Raw genomic sequence first — 21,120 nt, 5'->3', positions numbered from 1 at the left:
CGTATTTTTAGCCATATATTAAAATAATCAAAGGGCTGCAGCTCTATGGTATTTTCTGATTTTTGCAATCTAAATCATACTGACTATCTGTATGTACTTTCCTGTATAAGTTTATTTTTATATACTATAATTCATCTTACGCAGCGACAGCGTTTTGATTTTCTTCTATAACAGATTGAGATGGATACATATGGAATTTTGCATGAAAAAAAAATAGAATTGCCTCGACTAGGATTTGAACCATAGGCCTCTCACACCCTCAACGAGACCGCTTACCTCTGCACCACGGCGAGGTTATACATATGTACCTTGAATAAAAACGAATACATTATGTAATTCTAAATTGAGAATTTCCATTTCGTGTTTGTAATCCTTATTAATTTCGAGGTATTTTGTTCACGATAAACCTGTTGTTTACCACTGATGAAAATAATTTAGTGAAAATCTTCTCGCCAAAACAGTCCGACATGTATATATTCCACTACTCGACAGTCAGATTTATTTGTGTACTACGCTCTGGAGTATTCGGTAATACAATGTAAACGGTTACTGCATGAGGTCTTGAGAGTGGTGGATAAAAGTGAGTGGATAGGGTGGAGTGTGGGATAGGGTCTGTTTCCAGATGTCTGTGAGACTTGCATTGATGGTAAATTGATCGGTACAAAGATAGGCCAGCTTTAAAGTAAATGATGAATGTTTATAATTAGTGATATGTCACGAATTTTCGTTGCATTTACTTTTCAGTTACTACCTTATATATGCGGAGCAGAAAACTACAATACTTTGATATTTTTCACAATTTTATATATATATATATCGTTTCTTGTACATCTTTCTATTATTAATAACATATCATAAATAACATTTTGAAGTTCATCTATGTTGTGACTTTCTTAGGACTGCCCACTTTGGCACCTAAAACATCAACAAAAATGCTTATCTAAAAGAAGAAATAAGTAAACAACCGTGTTGCATGTCTACCTGAAATAATTTGAAAGAATTCGCTTAATGAAAAGAATGCCTAGGTCTTCTAAACAAAATTACTTAAATATTTTTGTGTGAATATTTTTATTTTTGGCTTAATGAAAACGAATTGGATGTCGTATGAAATTGCTAACAACATTCATATGACATGTACATGTAAGATGTTCAGTTAAATGTAATATGAAATGAAATTGCTATAATAGATAAATAATACTAGTTCAATATTTATGTAAAATACTTGCCAACATGGATAGCGACCATAGGGTCGTCAGTGTGGCCATTTACGTTGATATGTGCATTTCCGCTTCCATCCACGTGAATCGTTTTTCCTGTGCACGAGCCATTGTCATAATTTCCACTGATGACGTCACAATAACTTCCAGACGGAAGTCCAGTATTTATGTTACTATCTATAGAACTTCCGTCACTAACAAGTGCGATGAATCCTTTATCTCCGCGTGAAAAGGAAATGGCCTGATCCCCGTATGAATGGAAATTTTTCAGAGGCGCGCCGGCGACAACATTTCGGAACGCAACCATATTGTAAACTTCACGCCATCTGTGTTCGCATACCTTTAAACAAACGTATAAAATATAAATTAAAGGTGTTCGAGGTTATACGTTAGAACCGTCCTGTTACCTGAAAAAGCATGACGTTGAACTGTATTGACCCGGGTTCAGTTTGTTCAAATTGTATTTATAGAATATTTTGTATTTGTATATATACGAACTGAGCTGATAATAAACGAAATGAAACTGAACGTGGTCATAGTTTCTTATGCTGGGAGAGTAAGGGCTTCATTGGAATCCAGAAATGTGCTCAATAGTTTCCAAATCAAACAACAAGAAATTACTATTAAAATAATACTAAAATAATAAGAAATAAAACTACATTTGTATTTTAGTATGTATTGCTTTGATTTGCACAATATTATTTTACATTTATTGTATGATGATGTGGTGAATATCAAAGTCTATGAACCTGGCTAATGTAATATTCACCTAGGCCATCTGCAAAAGGATTTTCACCAAATTCTTTATTATTACATGACCAAATTAAAATTCTTCATTTGGTATGATCGTATAACAAACATATCTTTTTACATTATTAATATCTTATTGCACATAATTATATCCCATAACATATCTTTCTGCATACATATTCAATTGCACACGTATCTTATTATATACATATCGTAAGACATATATATTTTATAACACACATTTTTTCATATATACATATATTACTGTAAAACACTTATTTTTCGCGAGAACCTTATTTCGCGAATTAGAGGCAAAATGTCAAAAATAATTATTTCGCGTCAACATGAATTCGCGTCTTCCGAAAAATGTGAAACCGGAAACCCGATGTCTTTCGAATATTTTCTGTCCTGTCCGTTCACTAACTTTGCGTCGTTTATTGTGCGACAAATGCATTTATATCTGTATCGATTTTTCTGATAGCTTGCTAATGAAACCGTCTGTCTAAAAATATGTCAATAAAGTTTGATAATTATTTGATGTTTGTCATGTATTGTCCCTGATTATACTACGTGCCTCTAGCATTGTTACTAGTAATTCTAGTATTGAATGTTTCGTATCACGTTCTAGTCTGCCGTACTTCTGTGATGTCTAGTAAAAAGATTACTTCGTTCTTTAAGAGGGCGTCTATGACTGACAGCCGGCTGCCCGTACCAGAGACATCGGAGGAGACTTTAGCCAATAAGTTCGTTGAAGATGCCACTGATCGTGCTAGTACATCTGGAAAACGTCCAGAAAATAAATGCAGAGAATGAGATGATCAAGCGTGGGTGGTTGCAGGCCGGTATTGTTCAATAGACATTGACCTTGATAAATTGTGTTGGAAATTTAATTAATTCATTAAGTTGGACAGATTTTCACATTAATTATAACAATCTGTAGAAATACCATTAAAATTTGTGAGACGCATTAATTTGTTTATACTTAATTCTAGTGCAAGTCACAGTTACCTTCCTTAACACAGGTAATATGCAGCGAAGAAGTTTTTTCTTTCCAATTCCTCAATAATACCAAATTGTTACAGGTAAATATTTCATACTAGTAATTTGTACGATATGTATATGCTGCAACACTTGAATAGCAACATGATGTAACTGGAACTGGTTTCGATACTTTCCCGCAGATATATATCCATGTGTACGCATTTTCGGATAGTGTTCATTTTCGGACAAGTGTATAGACAAAGTGAAATATTCGCGAGAAATATGAATTCGCGTCTTAGAAAACTCGCGAATATTAGCGAAAATAAATTTCTCGCGAATAATAAGTGTTTTACAGATATTACACATATATATTTTTACTTACACTAACAATAATTATAGTTTTCCCCTTGACATTTTACATCAAAGTTAAACAATTACAACTTTTATGAACCATGAATATATAATTAAAATGTATGAATATCAGATTGTATAATATACTACTCTAAGTAAGCACCAAGAGTAATTTGTACCTATATCTTATGTTGTATTTCAAATATAAGATTTAATATGACATAGCGATTTATAAACATCATTAACGAATTTGTGACCAACTGTAATGTGTTTTTATGTTGATTTGTTTTGATTGTAAATTTTGTTTCAGACGGATATGGTCGAATTTGTGATAAACTCATTTTTTTGCCCCCAAAAATTTGCAAATAACTGATTTTGCCTTCATAGCGAGTATGTGACCCAGTGTTGTCAATGAAAGCTTGGCACCGTCGCTGCATACTCCCTATCTGGTTTCTTAGGACGGCTTGTTGGATGGTATTTCACTCGTCGACAAGGGCGGCACCAAGCTCCTGGGTACTTCATTGCTGGAGGTGCCAGGGGGCGTGGAAAACTTGCACTTTCCAGTACCGTCCATGAACAGGCTCAATCAAACCGAGCCTGCAACATTTTCAATTTTGCCGTGTTGGGCTTTCTTTAGGGATTCTGTATTTATCTATTTTATGATCACATCCGTGTTATTTGTGCCGTGTGGCGGCTGTAAAAAGTCTCCCCGTACATTTAATCAATGATGTTATATTTTCGATCCTTGAAGATCGTTCAGCACGACATTATTGTTGTGCTTGTGGTATTTTTAGTTTCAACTTTTCGGCATTTTCTAGTTGGGTGGATCCAGTATTCCTACTTGAATAATGTTGAATCACCCTTAGGATATGTTGCCTGCTTTTTAAATTTGTTTTTTTTGACGTCTTATCTGTGATATGCAGGCTTCATAACCTCTGATCCCCTTTCAAAATTCCATTTTATTTAGTTCTGCCCATTGTTTTCTCGTTTAGGGCACACGCTTTTTATTACTTGGGGACCATACGCCGCTTTTCATGGAATGGCACGGAAGTGTCACATTGAAGGTTCCATGATAACCGCCGTATGTACACATCTGCGGATGTTTCTAAATTCAAAATTTTACTATTTCATGTTTAAATGTTGAATTCTGCTTAAGCCGGTGCTAGGGGCGTGGACGGTAACTTGCACTTTCCAGTACCGTCCATGAACAGGCTCAATCAAACCGAGCCTGCAACATTTTCAATTTTGCCGTGTTGGGCTTTCTTTAGGGATTCTGTATTTATCTATTGAGGGGCTTAAATACGGACCTGAAGCTCATTCCATACATGGTAAATGGGATTAAGATCCGGGGATGGGGCCAAGTACTCTTGGACGATATTGGCTGTATAGGGGGGGTATTACCAGCCATCAAAATTAACACATTACCAATTGCACAAGCAAACAACCTTACCTGGGTGTTGAGGATCTCATCTGGATAACGCTGGACAGTCATTGTGCCTCTGTCGAGTACAATGAGGTAAGTACGTCCATCACAACTGATTCCATCCCAGACCATAATTGATCCGCCACCATAGCGGTCGTGTTCCGCAATGTTTACCGTATGGAATTGTTCTCTGGCCTTCGCCATACTCTAGCACGCCTAACTGTGAAGTCCAGGGAGTACCTGCCTAGACTCCAACCAACTGGACTCCAATCCTGCTCCAACCAACATGGTCCATGGCCCAATCATATCGGAGCCGGCAGTTGTCTCTAGACATAACATAGTCTTCTCGATCACAGATCACTTACATGCAAACGTGTACGTATGGTTTGTGTTGACACATGCAACCTGAAGCATTTTGAAGGTGAAAACGAAATTTAGTTGCAGTTGCAAAAAGGTTTCTTCGTGCCTGGATGACCAGAAAACGATCCTCTACCTCAGTAGTCACCATTCCTCTGCCACCACTGTGTCGTCTAACCGGTGTATCATGCTGTTGGAATCTCGCCCAGGCTCGGGTGATAACCGTATGGTCCGCACCAAATACCTCATCAACATCACGATGTCGAGCCCCCTGCTCCACCGCAATAACTGTGATTCTGATAAAGGCATTTGAACATTTGCATTCGCCATCATTTAATTGTAAATGTTCAATATTTTAATGGAAAATGATGAATGAACACTCTACATGTGTCGGTACGTGTATGCTGTTTCTAATAAAGACTATAAAAATACAGGGTCACCTTGTTCGCACTACTTGCACGTGGAAATGACCTGTCATTAGAGGTTAGGTGTATACAGGGTACACTCTCGATATATTACCACACGATTAACAATGTAAATATCAAAACATTACATGATGTACAATGCTAGATGCTATGTGGAAAACTTGGTGTTTAGCAAACTTTGAGAAGTATATAAGTAAGAATGATTTGTACTAATTCAAATTTAAATCATTTAAAATTAACAAATTATTATTTACCCAGTCCCCAGCGCATGTCATGTCAGAGTTGATACCAACAGACTGTGTGCTCATGTCCCCATTGTGGGGAGGTCCTTGCCAGCTATTTTTGTCATCGTCACCTTGGATGTTCCTTTTTTACGATCAAATGAAATTAAATATTTTATTGAAATTATTCATGGTTGTATTACTCATAACTAAAATGAAAATTAACCAAAAGTAGGAAATAAATGACAACTTGTCTACGGTTTCAAGTTTAGAGTCATTTTTCGCCTACTGCTACGTGATTGAATCCAGCCAGGTGGTAGGTTTCTTTCATGCAATGGAGTTACCATCTTCTCCCTAAGTGCCCGATCGTGTCTGTAATACTACATGTATCAAAACTAAATATTTGCAATAGACGGAACGTAAACAAAATGTAAGCATATCACTATTAAATGTGAAAGCCATATAAAACAACTGTAATCTAAAAGATAAGACAAATTGTTTGCCCGTTTTTAAGACCATGGCCTGCATACATAAAGAATTGTTACCTGTTCCAGCGATAACTACTCATTATCCTCGGGAAGCCATAAGGATGAGCAAGCATAAAAGCTGTTGCAATTTTCATCGGCTTCGGATCCCAGAATGTGATAGGTGCACCTTTAAGATAAAATCAGTTTTTTGGAATAATACAATAATAATAATAATAATATTCAGATTCAAAAGACTCCAATACATTGTTATATTGCATTGAAAATCAGAAGTAGTTACGGCTCTTGTATCCCATTGCTAAACGATCATTGGTTAATATCCAAAATAGGACCATGACCATTATCGAATCTCATGCCCTTTTATCATTTTTTTTGTTGTTGCTCATGATGTTTTTTCTCTCGTTTTTATACGTATAAGAAATTCCCTAGATGCAGGCGTTCATACTGTTTCTTAAGTCTAGAAATTAATTCCAATTCATGTTTACATGAGCATCGAGAAGAAAATATAACCGGATTAATCCGGTTTTTTATATTATTTCAAATATAACCAGCTAAAGCTAACGAGAAAAAACTCTTACCGCCACCTCCATGACCTCTCTGGTTGTCGTGGTTGCTTAAGAAGACAACGACGTCATATGTTCTTGGCATTCCCCACCCTTCACCGAAGTTACCAAGCCATTTTGCTTGATTTGAATGTCGGAGGAAAACGTCAGCTAGCTTTATACCATATATAAAGTTAGTTACTCTTCCAGTATTAAAATATTCGGACATTTCAATGGGTTCACCGCCCTGGTCGATCACCTCTTGCAATATAAACGGTTTCTTCCCGGAGCCAAAAGCATCACTCCTTAAATTATGAAGTCTAGAAAAGATATTTTCTAGATCTCCTGGCCACATGTGTTTTGATGCATCAATTTTCTAAAGCCCGCCACGCCCATATCAACAAGATGATTAAGATGCTCGGCGATTTTTCCTCTAACGTAATTTTTTGACAGGCGAAGATCTGCCATCCCATTAAGTCTGCAGTTGCGAACCTCTTCAGGGTTGTTGTAATAATGGATCGAACCATCACTTGTATGGCAATTGTCACCACCATTGCAGTCTTGACTTCCAAAAGGCACACCAGGGAAACTGCAGCTTACTCCGTCGAAATGGTCACCTCCAGTTCCGGTCCCGGAGTATCCTCCAGTCATGTGATTAAAAACGGTGTCGACACATATTCTGTTTTGTATAAAGTTCAACAGAAACTAGGTAAGATGTAAAAGAAACGTTTGAGAGACATGTGATGCATTTATTAAACATGTATATATCTAAAAAATAAATATTTTTCTATGAGGAATATTTAGAATCAAATCATCAAATCATGACTCATTACGTATGATGGAAACATGCATATTTCTTCAACAAATAATATGTTTATGCCACATATCACCAACAGCAGCATAGTATCCTAGCTTAATATCTTCACAATTTTGCATTTAATGCCCCCAAAGGTAGGCGTATTGACATCGCATCGTCCGGACTGTCACTTGGCATAAATGTCTACCACATCAGGACCTCCAAGGTCAAGGTGACACTTATAGTTTGAAGGCACTCTTTTTCTCGAGAAGAGTTTGAAGATACATATTCATGTCCGGTCATTAATTTTGTAATGCATTGAAGAATTTTAAAATAACTTGGCACAAATGTCTACCACATAGAGACGATGTATCGCGGCTAAGGCTCATGACCGTCTGTTCATCCGTGCGTCCCTACTTACACAACAATTATGTCTATAATTTTACTTTGTCTAACATTGATGGATTTTTAAACAACTTAGCACAAATGTCTACCACAGCACTACGTTGTGTTTCGTACAAAAAACCACGTCCCTATCTCAAAAGTCAATGTCTCACTTACATTTTGAAGGTTTAAAGATTATAGGTACATTCCTGTCAGGACTGAAACTTTGTCATGCATCAAAGGATTTTAAAATACCTTGGCATAAATGTCTATAACATCAAGACAACATATCGGGTCTAAGACTAATGTCTCTAACTCCAAATTCAAGGTCACACTTATAATTTGAATAATGTACACATTCCTGTCCGGACTGTGCACTACCTAAAAAGTCAAGGTCAGACTTATAGATTGCAGGTAGACATTTGTGTCCAAACTGTAGCTTTGTCATGCATAGAAGGATTTTAAAATTACTTGGCACAAAAGTCAATCACATCATGGTGATGTGTTTCATTTAAGATCCATGTCCGTTAGCCAAAGGACAAGGTGACACAGTTTGAAGGTTTCATATTATCACTAGTAGAGTTTAAAGGTACACACATTTGTGTCTGGACTGTAATTTCTTTATGCAAAGAATGTTTTTCAAATAGTGTAGCATGTATGTCTACCACATGAACACACCATTTCGCATTCAAGACTCATATCCCTATCTCCAAGTTCACTCTTACAGTTAGAAGTACTCATTTTCTCAAAAGAGTTTGAAGATAAACATTGGGGTCCTGGCTGTAACTTTGGCCTGCATTTAAAAGTTTTAGAATAGTTTGGCACAAGTGTCTACCACATCAAGACAACGTTTTGTGTGTAAGACCCATGTTCCTACCTCCAAGGTTAAGGCCACTCTAATAGTTTGATTGTATTTATGCACATAAAAAGATGAAGGTACACATTAGTTCCAATACAGTAATAGTGTCATGCATATAGATTTTAAAATAACTTGGCATAAATATATCTATCACATCCAGATGATGTGTCGCATCCAAGACCCATGTCCCAAAGTGGTAAGTTTGCTATAAATTTCACATGAAGAATATTAAGCAATAATTGACTTTTATACTTTTTTTTCATAATACCATTCTGCAGTGCTTAAGAAACATTTTCGGCGGCATTCGTCACCTTTGCGTGACCGCTCTTGTTAAAATATTGATGCGTTTAGAAATAATATTATGAAACAACATTTAGCACCAAGATTTAGAAGCATCATTAACGATCATTACCTTACACCGGCTTCATTACACGTGTTTACCATGTCCCTAAATTCCTGTTCATTTCCACTTCTTGATATTAGCTTATAACTAACGGGCTGGTATCGTTCCCACCAAGGCCGGTTTGGATTAGTGACAACTGCGTTCTCGTTCGGGGGCGACACCTACAATAACACCAATACCAGAGTTTCCTTATGAAATGTTCAAACACATTCACGTGCAGCGCATGTGCATGTTTTATGTGTCTTTAATTCAAAATGATAACCCTTTAAATGGTTTGAGGCATTGTTTCGATTTTTTATGCTCCTCTTCGAGCATACAGTCGCCGTTTCTCCCTTCCGTAGGTCATTCTCTCTTTCCTCGGGTTTAGCCTTTTCACTTCATATTTCAATTATCATTTATATAAGTAGATATAAGTAGATACTTTGAATTATCCATTAAATCAAAGTGGAGTTTAGAGTTAGTGAGATCATGGTCGGTATTGCCTAAAAGATATATATTTTTCCCGTACATATTTTATATCTTTCGTATTTAGCAAGTAAGTACATTCGGTTGTCTTCTTATTTAGGTGAGGTTTTAGATCACTAGATGATTGTCACCAAAACTTTTTTTATTAAGTTTGTATTATACTTTTATTTTTATTATTTCTTTATTTATTTACCAATGTCTTCATATTTAACCGACAGATACTTTTAATGGTTCTCTAACTTTAGACAGAGTAAGGGGTCACGGGAGTCAACGTCAATGTCATCAGTGATAAAATAGCTTTTTACACTTTCTAAACCTGTATTTTTTTCCCGTTGTTCATTGAAATACATTGACAAATTTGCAGGTTCGGAGGGTAAAGGCCCATCGTTTTTAGCGAAATATTTTGACAATTTTATAAACATTATTAAAATGTGGCTTGTATAGAGTTGTTTTACTCATGCTTTTTTTTTAAGTTTGCATAACAAAGAAGAAGTTTTGTTTGTTTGTTTGTTTTGGGTTTTACGTCACAGTGACACAGTATAGGTCATATCGCGACGTTCCAGCTTTACTGTTGGAGGAAGACCTCAGGTGCCCTTCCGTGCATTATTTCAGACACAAACGGGCATCTGAGTAGAACCACCGGCGTTCCGTAAGCTAGCTGGATAGCTTCCTCATATGAAAGAATCCAAAGTCACTGTCGGGATTCGAACCCACAGCGGTGAGGGGCAAGTGATTTGAAGTCAACGACTTAAACCACTCGGCCACGGACGTCCGAAAGAACAAGTATCCTAAAGAAAACGCGTTCAAATTGGCCTAAGATATCATAATATCTGGTAAAAATATAACTTTGACATCATTCTAAAAATAAATAGTTACAGGCTCAAGAGCATAATCATTTTTTAAGTTTAATAATATTTTATTGCTCTTTGCTTACAATTTAAAAAACATTATTTTCACAAAACAACAAATGTCAAAAGGGTTGAACAACAAGTTTTAGCAACATTAGTCACTGTCTTTCACTTATGCAATATACGATATAGAAACGAAAACATGTTTAAACACTAAACGCATTAGCAAATACAAATGTTAAGACGGATACAAAAATAAAGTAGCAAAAGGAATTTGACATTAAATGTAACAGAATAAAAAAATGCTTATCATTTTTTTGAATATTAAAAGAATTATCATTTTCATGCATTGTAGTATGAAATGGCTGTCAAAATATGTCATTTATAAGGGGAATTAGATGGATTAAATTGGAACAATGATTGTTAATTTTACATTTTACTTATTTTTTAATATTTAAATCTATGTGTATTTTTTGATATTTTTGAACCTCATGAAATAGAAAAGAGTTTTCCTCGTCTGATAAATTTTCTTTCCATAAAGGAGAGTACTTGTACTTAATGGATTAAATAGGCGAGTGGAAGAGAAAAGTTGGAGTCTTTGAACGCCAAAAAGTTTACAATTAAAAAAGAAATGTTCAGCATCCTCCTCGATATTGCAACACTCACAAACAGCGGAGTTTGCTAAGTGATTTCTATACAGATTATCATTCAAATTACTGCATCTATTTCTTAAGCGTGCATGATAAACAGATGTTAATCTTTCTCCAATTAAATAATATTTAGGGACAAGTTATCCTAAAGTTTAGAAATGAACGCATTAAAGAAGGCGAGTCACGTATATCATTATCCATGCCGAAATTAATGAGGGTATAAATGATCTAGAAAATATTTCTGTTCGTCGTGCTATTGTCACGTAATAATCGTTATTTCTAAGGTTTTATTGGTTACTTTCTGATACAAAATTTAGAAACCAAGTGTCCAAATAACTTGGAAGCTCCTCATTTTTAGCTTTATAAATTGATAATATATATTGATAATTTTTGCATTAAACGGCGATCTGCTAAAAGAGACCCAACCTCTTTTTATAGACACTGAGCGAGTCAAACTAGTAACTAAGAGCGCAACTTCCTATTGCATGTTTTCATTTTTTTATATCAGGTACAACTGTCCCAGATACCACTAGCATATTCTAATAAAGGCCTCATGTAAGAAATTAAAATTTTATTTAATGTTGTTCTATTTAATTTGAACTCTAATAAACGCATAGAACCTAATATTTTGGACGCCGAGTTAGTTATATTATTAATATGTTCATGCCAAGTTCTATTATCACTTAAGGTTTATCCAAAGCCTTTGGTGTTGAGTGTAATTAAGTTGAATATTGATTAAGTACAAAAAGGTCTTTCATTTCTTTTAAGAGAAAAAAAATACTCCTGTCTTATTAGGATTAAAGGTTACAAGCCATTGGTCTGCCATATCAGTAATAGTTTTAAGATCATTTCTATCAATTTTAGATCATCGTTTGTTACTGATAAAGAAGACGAGTCAAACTAAGTACGTTTTCAGCAATGTCATTAACATTTATTAAAAAGGGAAGAGGACCAATAATCGGATGTATATCTCATAATAATATACTTTAGCAAATATGCATGCATAAAAATTTTGTCTGTAATTAGTACTTATTAAATATGTAACCTGAACGCCACAGTATCCGTATGGCCCTAGAAACCTCTGGCATTCGCTTTTGATATCAGCCCACTTCCACTCAAACAAATGAACTATGGAATCACGACCGGATGCGCAATGCGGGTCACTGTATGGACCGGCTACCACAGCTAAAACATGAAACATCACCGAAAAGAAAATATACCTGCATTTGACTGTTTTTTTTGTTGATATCAATTAAGATGAATCAGAAACTGTTCTTATGTGTTGACATAGATTTATTGAACAATCAAACATTTAACTGTTTGTCAAAGTTCATCCATAATCCATCAATCTGATTAAAATTAGCTCTAAACGACGCTCCGCTTTAAGATCTAACAGTGACCAATTACGAAGTTATTTCTGGTGATCTTTCAATCAGCTCTCATCGGCGAGCTATCATATTTTTGAAAGCCTTGCGGTTCTAATTTTGACCCTGGGAAAACCAATGCTGAGTAGAAAATTTTCACGATTTCGAGAACAAACTTGTCCATATAGCCGACAGGTAAACTGGCTAAACAATCTTGCCAATTAAAAATTGACTTTATTATTTCAAGTTTTGTCAAAAATTACTTCAAACAATTTTTTTCTAACAAAAATCTAACAATTTCTTTATTTCAATAACGGTATTTTGATACTATGTAAAAACCGGTTTGATAACATGACTAAAACTAGCTTTCTCAGGAAATCCGAATTATAAAGAAGTCGAAACATATACGGTCGTAATCAGATCTACAGAAATAGGTAGATCTGAACTTAAGTCAGATTGCATAACCCACTATATTAACAACCTCATCGATTTCATTTTTTTTTTTATATATTTTAAAATTTTAAACTTCTCTCTAATTTACGACGAATTAGGCACACTTCTACGCAATCATTCAAAATTTAATAATTCAAACAGTTTAAAAGATAGAGAAAATATTACCGTGCGGAACAATTACAGTAAAAAAATACAGAAGCGAAAATGAACCGTATCTCATCATCTTCAAAATGTCAAAATGAACTGACAAGTTTCTTTCAAGCGATGAAGCTATAAAGTTAGTTTACGGAACGTCGGTGATTCTCCTCATGTGCTCGTTCGTGCCTGATTGTGCAGAGGGGCACCTGAGGTCTTTTTCCACAATAAAGCTGACAATGTTACCATACTCGTGTAACTGCGACGTTAAACACGGAAACTTAACAAACAAAACAACCAATATAAGTTCAATTTCATTCTCAGCAAAACTACATGTGAAATAAAAAGAGTTTCATCAAATCAATGATTTAATAGGGCTTATATTTATTTTCTCACACGTTTTTTTAAAGGAGGTTTCAATAAAAGGGACTGCTCCTCCTCCTCATTTTTTTATTTATTTTTATTTTATTTTTTTTATTTCTAGAGGGGTCACCATAACGTAACTGGAATTGTTCCAAGAGCTTTATATCGTTTGGTGTAGATGCTTATGAATAATATGCGTACAAATCATTTACTTAATAATTCCAGAATAATCATTTTGTATTGATTGTGCAAAATGACCAGAAAAGTGGTTTGTTATGTTACTCAAATCGGGCTAAAAGTCGTACTAAATATCGATTTACCATTTAATTCTGAGTACATATCTTGAACAATCTTAATCTTTTCCATATTTCCTATTTAAAGTGTCCTACTATGTGTTTAGCTACTCTTAAGCTACTTTGATATCGTACTTCTTTTTTAGGCATATAACAAAATAAAAATGACAAATTACTTTGAAGTTTTGTTTTAAAAAAAATCTTAAATGTGTGACAGTACAATTTATTAAACATTCGTGTATAGATCATATAATTGATGGTTCATTTATAATTGTAACATGCACTAAGTATTATTTAGGTATTTTGTGGTACTTTTCTTGAGTCTACAATTAGATAATAATGTAAACTTTAATTTGTCTTTGTAGTAAATGTTGTTGATTTTATTCACTTGGTACGTTATACCAAAATAGGTTTTGAGACAGATACCCTACGAGTGTTTGCAATACAATGTGAACGGTTACTGCATGAGGTGTTGAGAGTGGTGGATCAAAGTGATTGGATAGGGTAAGTGTGGGATAGTGTCTGTTACCAAATGTCTGTGGGACTTGCGGCTTTGCACTGATGGTAAATTTATCGGTACAAAGACAGGCCAACTTTAAAATAGATTATGAATGTTTATAAATAGTGATATGACACGAATATTCGTGACATTTTCTTTTCAGTTACCATAGAAATACTACAACACTTTGTAATTTTTTCACAATTTTATATATGAATCGGGTCAAATAAAAATTTATTTAAACATATCATAAATTACATTTTGAAGTTCATCTATGTTGTGACTTTCTTAGGACTGCCCACTTTTGCACCTAAAACAACAACAAAAAACGCTTATCTAAAAGAAGAAATAAGTTAACAATCGTGTTGCAAGTCTACCTGAAAATAATTTGAAAGAAAATGCTTAATGAAAAGAATGCCTAAGTTGTTTTAACGAAATTACTTAAAGATTTTTGTGTTTATATATTTATCTTCTGGCTTAATGAAAACAAATTGGCTGTCGTATGAAATTGCTAACAACTTTTATTATGACAAGTGCATGTAAGATGTTAAGTTAAATCTGATATGAAATGAAATTACTATAATAAATAAATAATACTTGTTCAAGATTTATGTAAAATACTTGCCAACATGGATAGCGACCATAGGGTCGTCTGTGTGACCATTTACGTTGATATGTGCATTTCCGCTTCCATCAACGTGAATTGTCTTTCCAGTGCACGAGCCATTGTCATAATTTCCACTGATTACGTCACAATAACTTCCAGACGGAAGTCCAGTATAAATATTACTATTTATAGAACTTCCGTCACCAACAAGTGCGATGAATCCTTTATCCCCTCGTGAAAAGGAAATGGCCTGATTACCGTACGAATGGAAATTATTCAGAGGCGTGCCGGCGACAACATTTCGGAACGCAACCATATTATAAACTTCACGCCATCTGTGCTCGCACACCTTCAAATACACATTAGTATCAATTATGAAATTCTAAGAGGTATGTTGCTTTCATTTGAAAAATTCATAGAAGGTATGTCCGATAACCTTACATTCTAATCAAATTTGCAAATACATGTAGTGGGTTGAGTAAGGCTTTAATTTTGAAACAATAAATGTGCTTAACAGTTTCCTTATTTAACAACAAAAATTTGTCTTTAACTAAAAAACCATGTTATCGGCAATCAGTCAGAAGCATACCAACGACATTATAGTGGTTTGCCCTCCGGATCACGACAGTATGCACCAGAGCACAATTAAGTCACCGTATCGATCAGGACAGGCTGCTTACCAGTACTAGTGTCTTTATTTTCGCATAGAATCGATAAGTTTTGTACACGCCAGAGCAGAGGTAAAGTGCGAATGACTAAAGAAAAGATTTCACAACGAACATGACCTGCTCCGTCAAGAAATCGATCCCCAGTCCACCGTTTGAGCTTATTGGACGGTTATGGTTATGGTAAAAATGTATATATGTAGCCTATTGAGCTAACCAGACGGTTGTGCTTATAATAACTAATTCGCGTCATAAACACATGTATATTAATGTTATAAACTGAATTAGCATGTACGAGGGTATTTCAATAAGTTCGTTGAAGTCACAGATGGTTTCAACATTTATTTCCACTAGAACCACCTTTACCTCAATGCATCTGGTCCAATTTCCTTTTAGGCAGTATATGCCTTTCAAATACTAGTACAATTCATCTGTTTTGACCCCAAACCGAGCTTGTGTTGCAGCATTGAGTTATCATTGCCCTGAAATCTCGTTCCACGCAAGTGGGACTTCAAATTTAGAAACAGAAGATGATCATTTTAGTCCATGTCTTGACTGGCGGGTGATTTAAGTGCTCATACTTGCACTTACGAATGAACGTGTGAACTATGGACTTGTGCACAGGGGCATCATTCTTCAAAAGGAATGACACCGGCAGTTAGATCCCCCTTTAGGTTTTCATTTATAGCAAAACTTAATTCTTCAATAAGACTTGCAAAGTATTATGTTATTGAAGTACCTGCAGGCATGTAATTTATCAATATATTTTGAGTCCCAAACACCCGTGGCTATAAACTTGCCTTAGAATTTTCTAAGGTTTACGCTGCTTATGCTTGAACTCTATTTTAGTATCTTGGTATTGTGAAGCAAAGTGTTGCTGGGTCATGTGCGGGTTGCGTTCATTGAACGCTGCCTTTCCTTGTTGATCTTTTTTATCTTTTTTTTTCAATAATTATAACAAAATTTGGGCGTTTTACATACAAATGGTATGAAAGAAACATAACTGATATAACTGCATAAATTTCGGAATGTACATAATTCAAAAGGACGAGTAGTACTAATTAAAATGTCAATCTTGAATATCGTAAAATCAAACAATAAGTGGTATACCCAGTCACCAGCGCATGTCATGTCAGAGTTGATAACAACAGACTGTGTGCTCATGTCGGCATTGTGGGGTGGTCCTTGCCAGTTATTTGTGTCATCTCCGCCGTCGAAAGTTCTTTTTTTATCAACACAAGATAGATACATTAAGGAATATAATGTATTAGAATGCAAATTTACAAGAATAGAGTCATCAATAACAAAGTAGTAAAGGTATCCGGCTTAGAATCATTTGACACTCACCGCTGCGTGTTCGAATCCTACAAGGACGTTAGATTCCTCCATGTGATTAAGCAACAGTGTTTTACTTAAGAACACGATCAGACTTAAAATACTACACATATAGGCATTTTGAATTTCGTCATATTACAGCGACACTTTAAGGTAGGCTTAAATGAACACGGATTGTAAAACCCGATTAATCCTAAAATCATTTCTCAAAGGTTTTTTTATGTTTGTGTTCTCAGTTTCAAAAAAAATTCTCATTGACAATATAGCTGAGCCATCCATTACTTCTTTCGCGTTTCTTCAAATAGTATAGTTATAATAGTAAATTAGTATTTTGTATGGAAGTGAAATTACTACTTTGTTTACATTTTGCTATCTTTATGACAATCCACTTCATATTTAGCTATATTTTCAAAAGTCGAAAGTATCTCACATGTTCTAAATCAATTATTACGATTTTATAAAAAAATCTTTATTTCTGAGGCAAAATGAGCTTTAAGTAAAACAATATTAAGTCCTTGTAAATGCGTCTAAAACAATTATTATAATCTAATCACATTGGACCAATTGTTTGTCCGTATTTAAGACCATGGTGTGCATACATAAAGAATTGTTACCTGTTCCAGCGATAACTACTCATTATCCTCGGGAAGCCATAAGGATGAGCAAGCATAAATGCTGTTGCAATTTTCATCGGCTTCGGGTCCCAGAAGGTGATGGGTGCACCTTAAAGATAAAGTCAGTTATATTCACAAAGATACAATTACTAATGTATCAATGGATTGTTAAATTTTAAAACGGATTAAGCGGGCTTTCTTTCTATTATTTTTGATATAATCATTTTAACGGAAAAATCACTTACCGCCACCTCCGTGACCTCTCTGGTTGTCATGGTTACTTAAAAACACAACGACGTCATTTCTACTTGGCATTCCCCACCCTTCACCGAAGTTACCAAGCAACTTTGCTTGATTTGAATTTCGGAGGAAAACGTCAGCTAGCTTAATACCATACACAAAGTTAGTAACTCTCCCAGTATTGAAATATTCGGACATTTTAATTGTTTCACCGCCCTGGTCGATTACCTCTTGAAACATAAACGGTTTCTTCCCGGAGCCAAAAGCATCGCTCCTTAAATTATGAAGTCTAGAAAAGATATTTTCCAGATCTCCTGGCCACATGTGTTTCGCCGCATCAACTCTAAAGCCAGCAACGCCCATATCAATAAGATGATTAAAATACCCGGCAATTGTTTCCCTCACATAATCCTCTGACAGTCGAAGATCTGCAAGTCCAAAAAGTTTACAGTTGCGAACCTCTTCGCGGTCGTTCATATTATGGATTGAACCATCGGTTGTATGGCAATTGTCATGGCCATTGCAGTCTTTACTACTAAAAGGTACACCTGGAAAAGTACAGCTTACACCGTCGAATTGGTCGCCTCCAGTTCCGGTTCCGGTGTATCCGCCGGTCATGTGATTTATAACGGTGTCGACATAAATTCTGTACGATAGAAAAAAATACGTAAGGTGTAAGAGAATAATGGACAACAAGTCAAAAATGTTTTGGTGAAATGCAACGCATTTAATATAGATGCATATTTTTAAACCTAAAAGTTCTTTTTTATATGGAATGATAAGGACAATAATAAAAAGAAAAAAGTTCTACTATTTTTAACCGAATGTCAATATTTTAATGCATGGTTTCCTTTTCGTTTGCTTTCATAAAAAGCTGAATGATAATCTAGCTGAATATCTTCACAAATATGCATTAAAAATATTCATGTGTTAAAAAAAACACCATTTTGAAACAAATTGAGCAACAACATTACGATCATCACCTTACACCGGCTTTGTTGCACGTGTTCACCATGTCCCTAAATTCCTGTTCATTTCCACTTCTTGATATTAACTTATAACTAACGGGCTGGTATCGTTCCCACCAAGGCCGGTTTGGACTAGTTATAACTGCATTCTCGTTCGGGGGCGACACCTACAAAAACATCAGTATGTGCAGAGCATGTACATTTATAATGTGTCTTTCCTTTGAATCATTTGGGGCATTTTTTAAATGTTTATGCCCTTCCGGGAGCATAAAGTCGCCGTTCGACCTTTTGTGTCACTTAATTGAATAGTCCTAATTTACTTACCGATGTCTTCATATAATAGTACGCTTTGATTGTTCTTCAACTTTGAATTGGGAATAGCGTTATCAGGGTCAAAGTCAATATAATCAGTGATAAAAGTAGGTTATTAAACATTTGTTCCTACAGACTGTACATTTACTTATTGAATAGAAATATATTAACTAATGTGCAGGTTCTGAGAGTTTCAATCGCATTTTGCGAATGTTTTGTCTTTTTCTATTAACATCAGGGATTTTTATCCCTGTCAATTTTCAGGGGTCCAATGGATGTAGATTCTGTAATAAATGTGGTCCAACCATTTATACATTGAACAAATCATGGTGTCTAACAACTAATTCCAGCCATTCAACTCCTGTTTATAGATATAGGTAGGTAGGTTAGTAAGTAAATATTTATTAAATTGACAAGTGTGTATGGCATGTATGTAAAGAAAATGTGTATACTGCGAGTTTGTTGTTGTTGTTGTTGTTGTTGTTGTATGTGATGATATGTTACAATTATCTCTCACGTGAGATTATTTGCAGGGTTTGCGAATCAACAAATGAGTGTATTTGTAGAATTTGCGAATCAACTTATGATAGTATTTCCAGAGTTTGCGAACCAACACATAACAGTATTTCTAGAGTTTGCGAAGCAAAGAATATAGATAGGAAAGTAAATATTTCATACTAATATGGCATTGGATATTATAATATCTTTGCATTAAAGCTTATTATTTTCACAGGCTCAATTTATTTACCTGGACGCCACAGTATCCGTATGGCCCTAGAAACCTCTGGCATTCGGCTTTGATATCAGACCACTTCCATTCAAACAAATGAACTATGGAATCACGACCGGACGCGCAATGCGGGTCACTGTAAGGACCAGCGACCACAGCTACAATTAAAGATGTATCAAAAATAAAAACAGCACCGGAAATGAAACAAAAGTATCTGTATTTGATTCCTTTTCTATTCCATAAATTTGGATGAAACAAGAATGGTCCTTATTCGTTGACCAATCAAACATAGTTCATTGTCAATGTATACTATCATATTAACAACCATACTGATTATATTTTTTAAATATCTCAAATGTTTAAATAAATCTCAACTTGATGATAAATTTGACACACTTTTACGCCATTTTTTAAAAATTAACAATCAATCATTTATACAGACAGCAAAAAAGAGAGAAAATATTACCGTGCGGAACAAAAATCGTAAAAAATAATGAAGCGAAAATAAATCGCATCTTTTCGAACGTCTGGAAGAACTGAATGCGTTAATGACCTTATGTAAGTTCTTCTTATCAACCAAAACTTCTGTATTTCTGCCACGACATAGTTGTACTACTTTGAGACCTAATATTGTCCCTAAATGACTGAACTATACTAATTTCAACAGAAATAAACTGAACTACACTAACTTGATAAGGAATAAATGACTACAATTATTTGAATAGTTTCAAACTTTGAAAGTGTAAGTGAAAGGGCATCAAAAGTCGTATGTTTTAAAATTCATTAGATGTCAATTCACATTTTGTTACAATCTGACTAAAGTTCAGATCTACTTATTTCTTCCATGTGGATCTGATGACAACCGTATAATTTTCGCCTTCTTTATAATTCGGATTCCCAGAGAAACTTATTTTTAGCCATGCAATCAAACCGGTTTTTACAGATAGGCATTAGAAGAAGTATATCAGTGAAAAAAAATGTTTGAAATAAGTTTTAACACATTAACTTGAAATGACAGATTCAATTTTTATTGGGCAAGATTGTTTTGACAGTTTACCTGTCAACGTCATAATTGTTCTCGAAATCGTGAAAATTGCCAACTAGTATTGGGTTTCAAACGGTTAGAATTAGAAACTGAAACGCTTTCAAAATAATGAAAGCTCGCCAATGATTGGTTGTTTGAAAGACCACGAGAAGGTGATTGCCTATGGGTGAATGTTACATCCTAATGCGTAGCGTAATTAAGAAGCTGATTATAATAAGATTCCATTATGTTATAGTTTATTTTACAATATAGCATTTATAAACGCAAGTTTCTTTCCTGTGGGGAAGCTATCAAGCTAGCTTTAACGCAACGTCAGTGATCCTACCCAGGCGTCCGTCCG

General features: G+C 35.0%; 1 protein-coding gene and 1 pseudogene across 1 annotated transcript; both read right to left on the bottom strand.

The window, feature by feature from the left end:
• Positions 1-789: 789 nt before the first annotated feature.
• On the bottom strand, positions 790-13,223 carry LOC132727786 (alpha-amylase-like; annotated as a pseudogene).
• Positions 13,224-14,450: 1,227 nt separating this feature from the next.
• Positions 14,451-20,361, bottom strand: LOC132727787 (alpha-amylase-like). The gene is made up of 8 exons (XM_060713370.1): positions 20,202-20,361; positions 19,754-19,893; positions 18,709-18,860; positions 17,731-18,371; positions 17,486-17,594; positions 16,647-16,758; positions 14,890-15,220; positions 14,451-14,574 (listed from the first exon to the last, which is right to left on the bottom strand). Exons 1-8 carry the CDS (start codon positions 20,248-20,250, stop codon positions 14,537-14,539), a joined length of 1,572 nt encoding a protein of 523 aa, XP_060569353.1. The 5' UTR covers positions 20,251-20,361; the 3' UTR covers positions 14,451-14,536.
• Positions 20,362-21,120: the final 759 nt, after the last annotated feature.

Source organism: Ruditapes philippinarum, unplaced genomic scaffold, assembly GCF_026571515.1.
Source record: "Ruditapes philippinarum isolate M1 unplaced genomic scaffold, ASM2657151v2 ctg432_1_1_1_1, whole genome shotgun sequence".
NCBI classification, from domain to species: Eukaryota; Metazoa; Mollusca; class Bivalvia; order Venerida; family Veneridae; genus Ruditapes; species Ruditapes philippinarum.
This window is presented reverse-complemented; position numbering and strand designations above follow the sequence as displayed.

Coding starts and splice junctions, on each gene's coding strand:
- LOC132727787 (XM_060713370.1), bottom strand. CDS start 20,250: ATGCGATTTATTTTCGCTTCATTATTTTTTACGATTTTTGTTCCGCAC. Junction 17,595..17,730: donor GAGAGGTCACGGAGGTGGCG/GTAAGTGATTTT, acceptor TTTATCTTTAAG/GTGCACCCATCACCTTCTGG. Junction 14,575..14,889: donor TATGGTCGCTATCCATGTTG/GCAAGTATTTTA, acceptor TTGTTGTTTTAG/GTGCAAAAGTGGGCAGTCCT.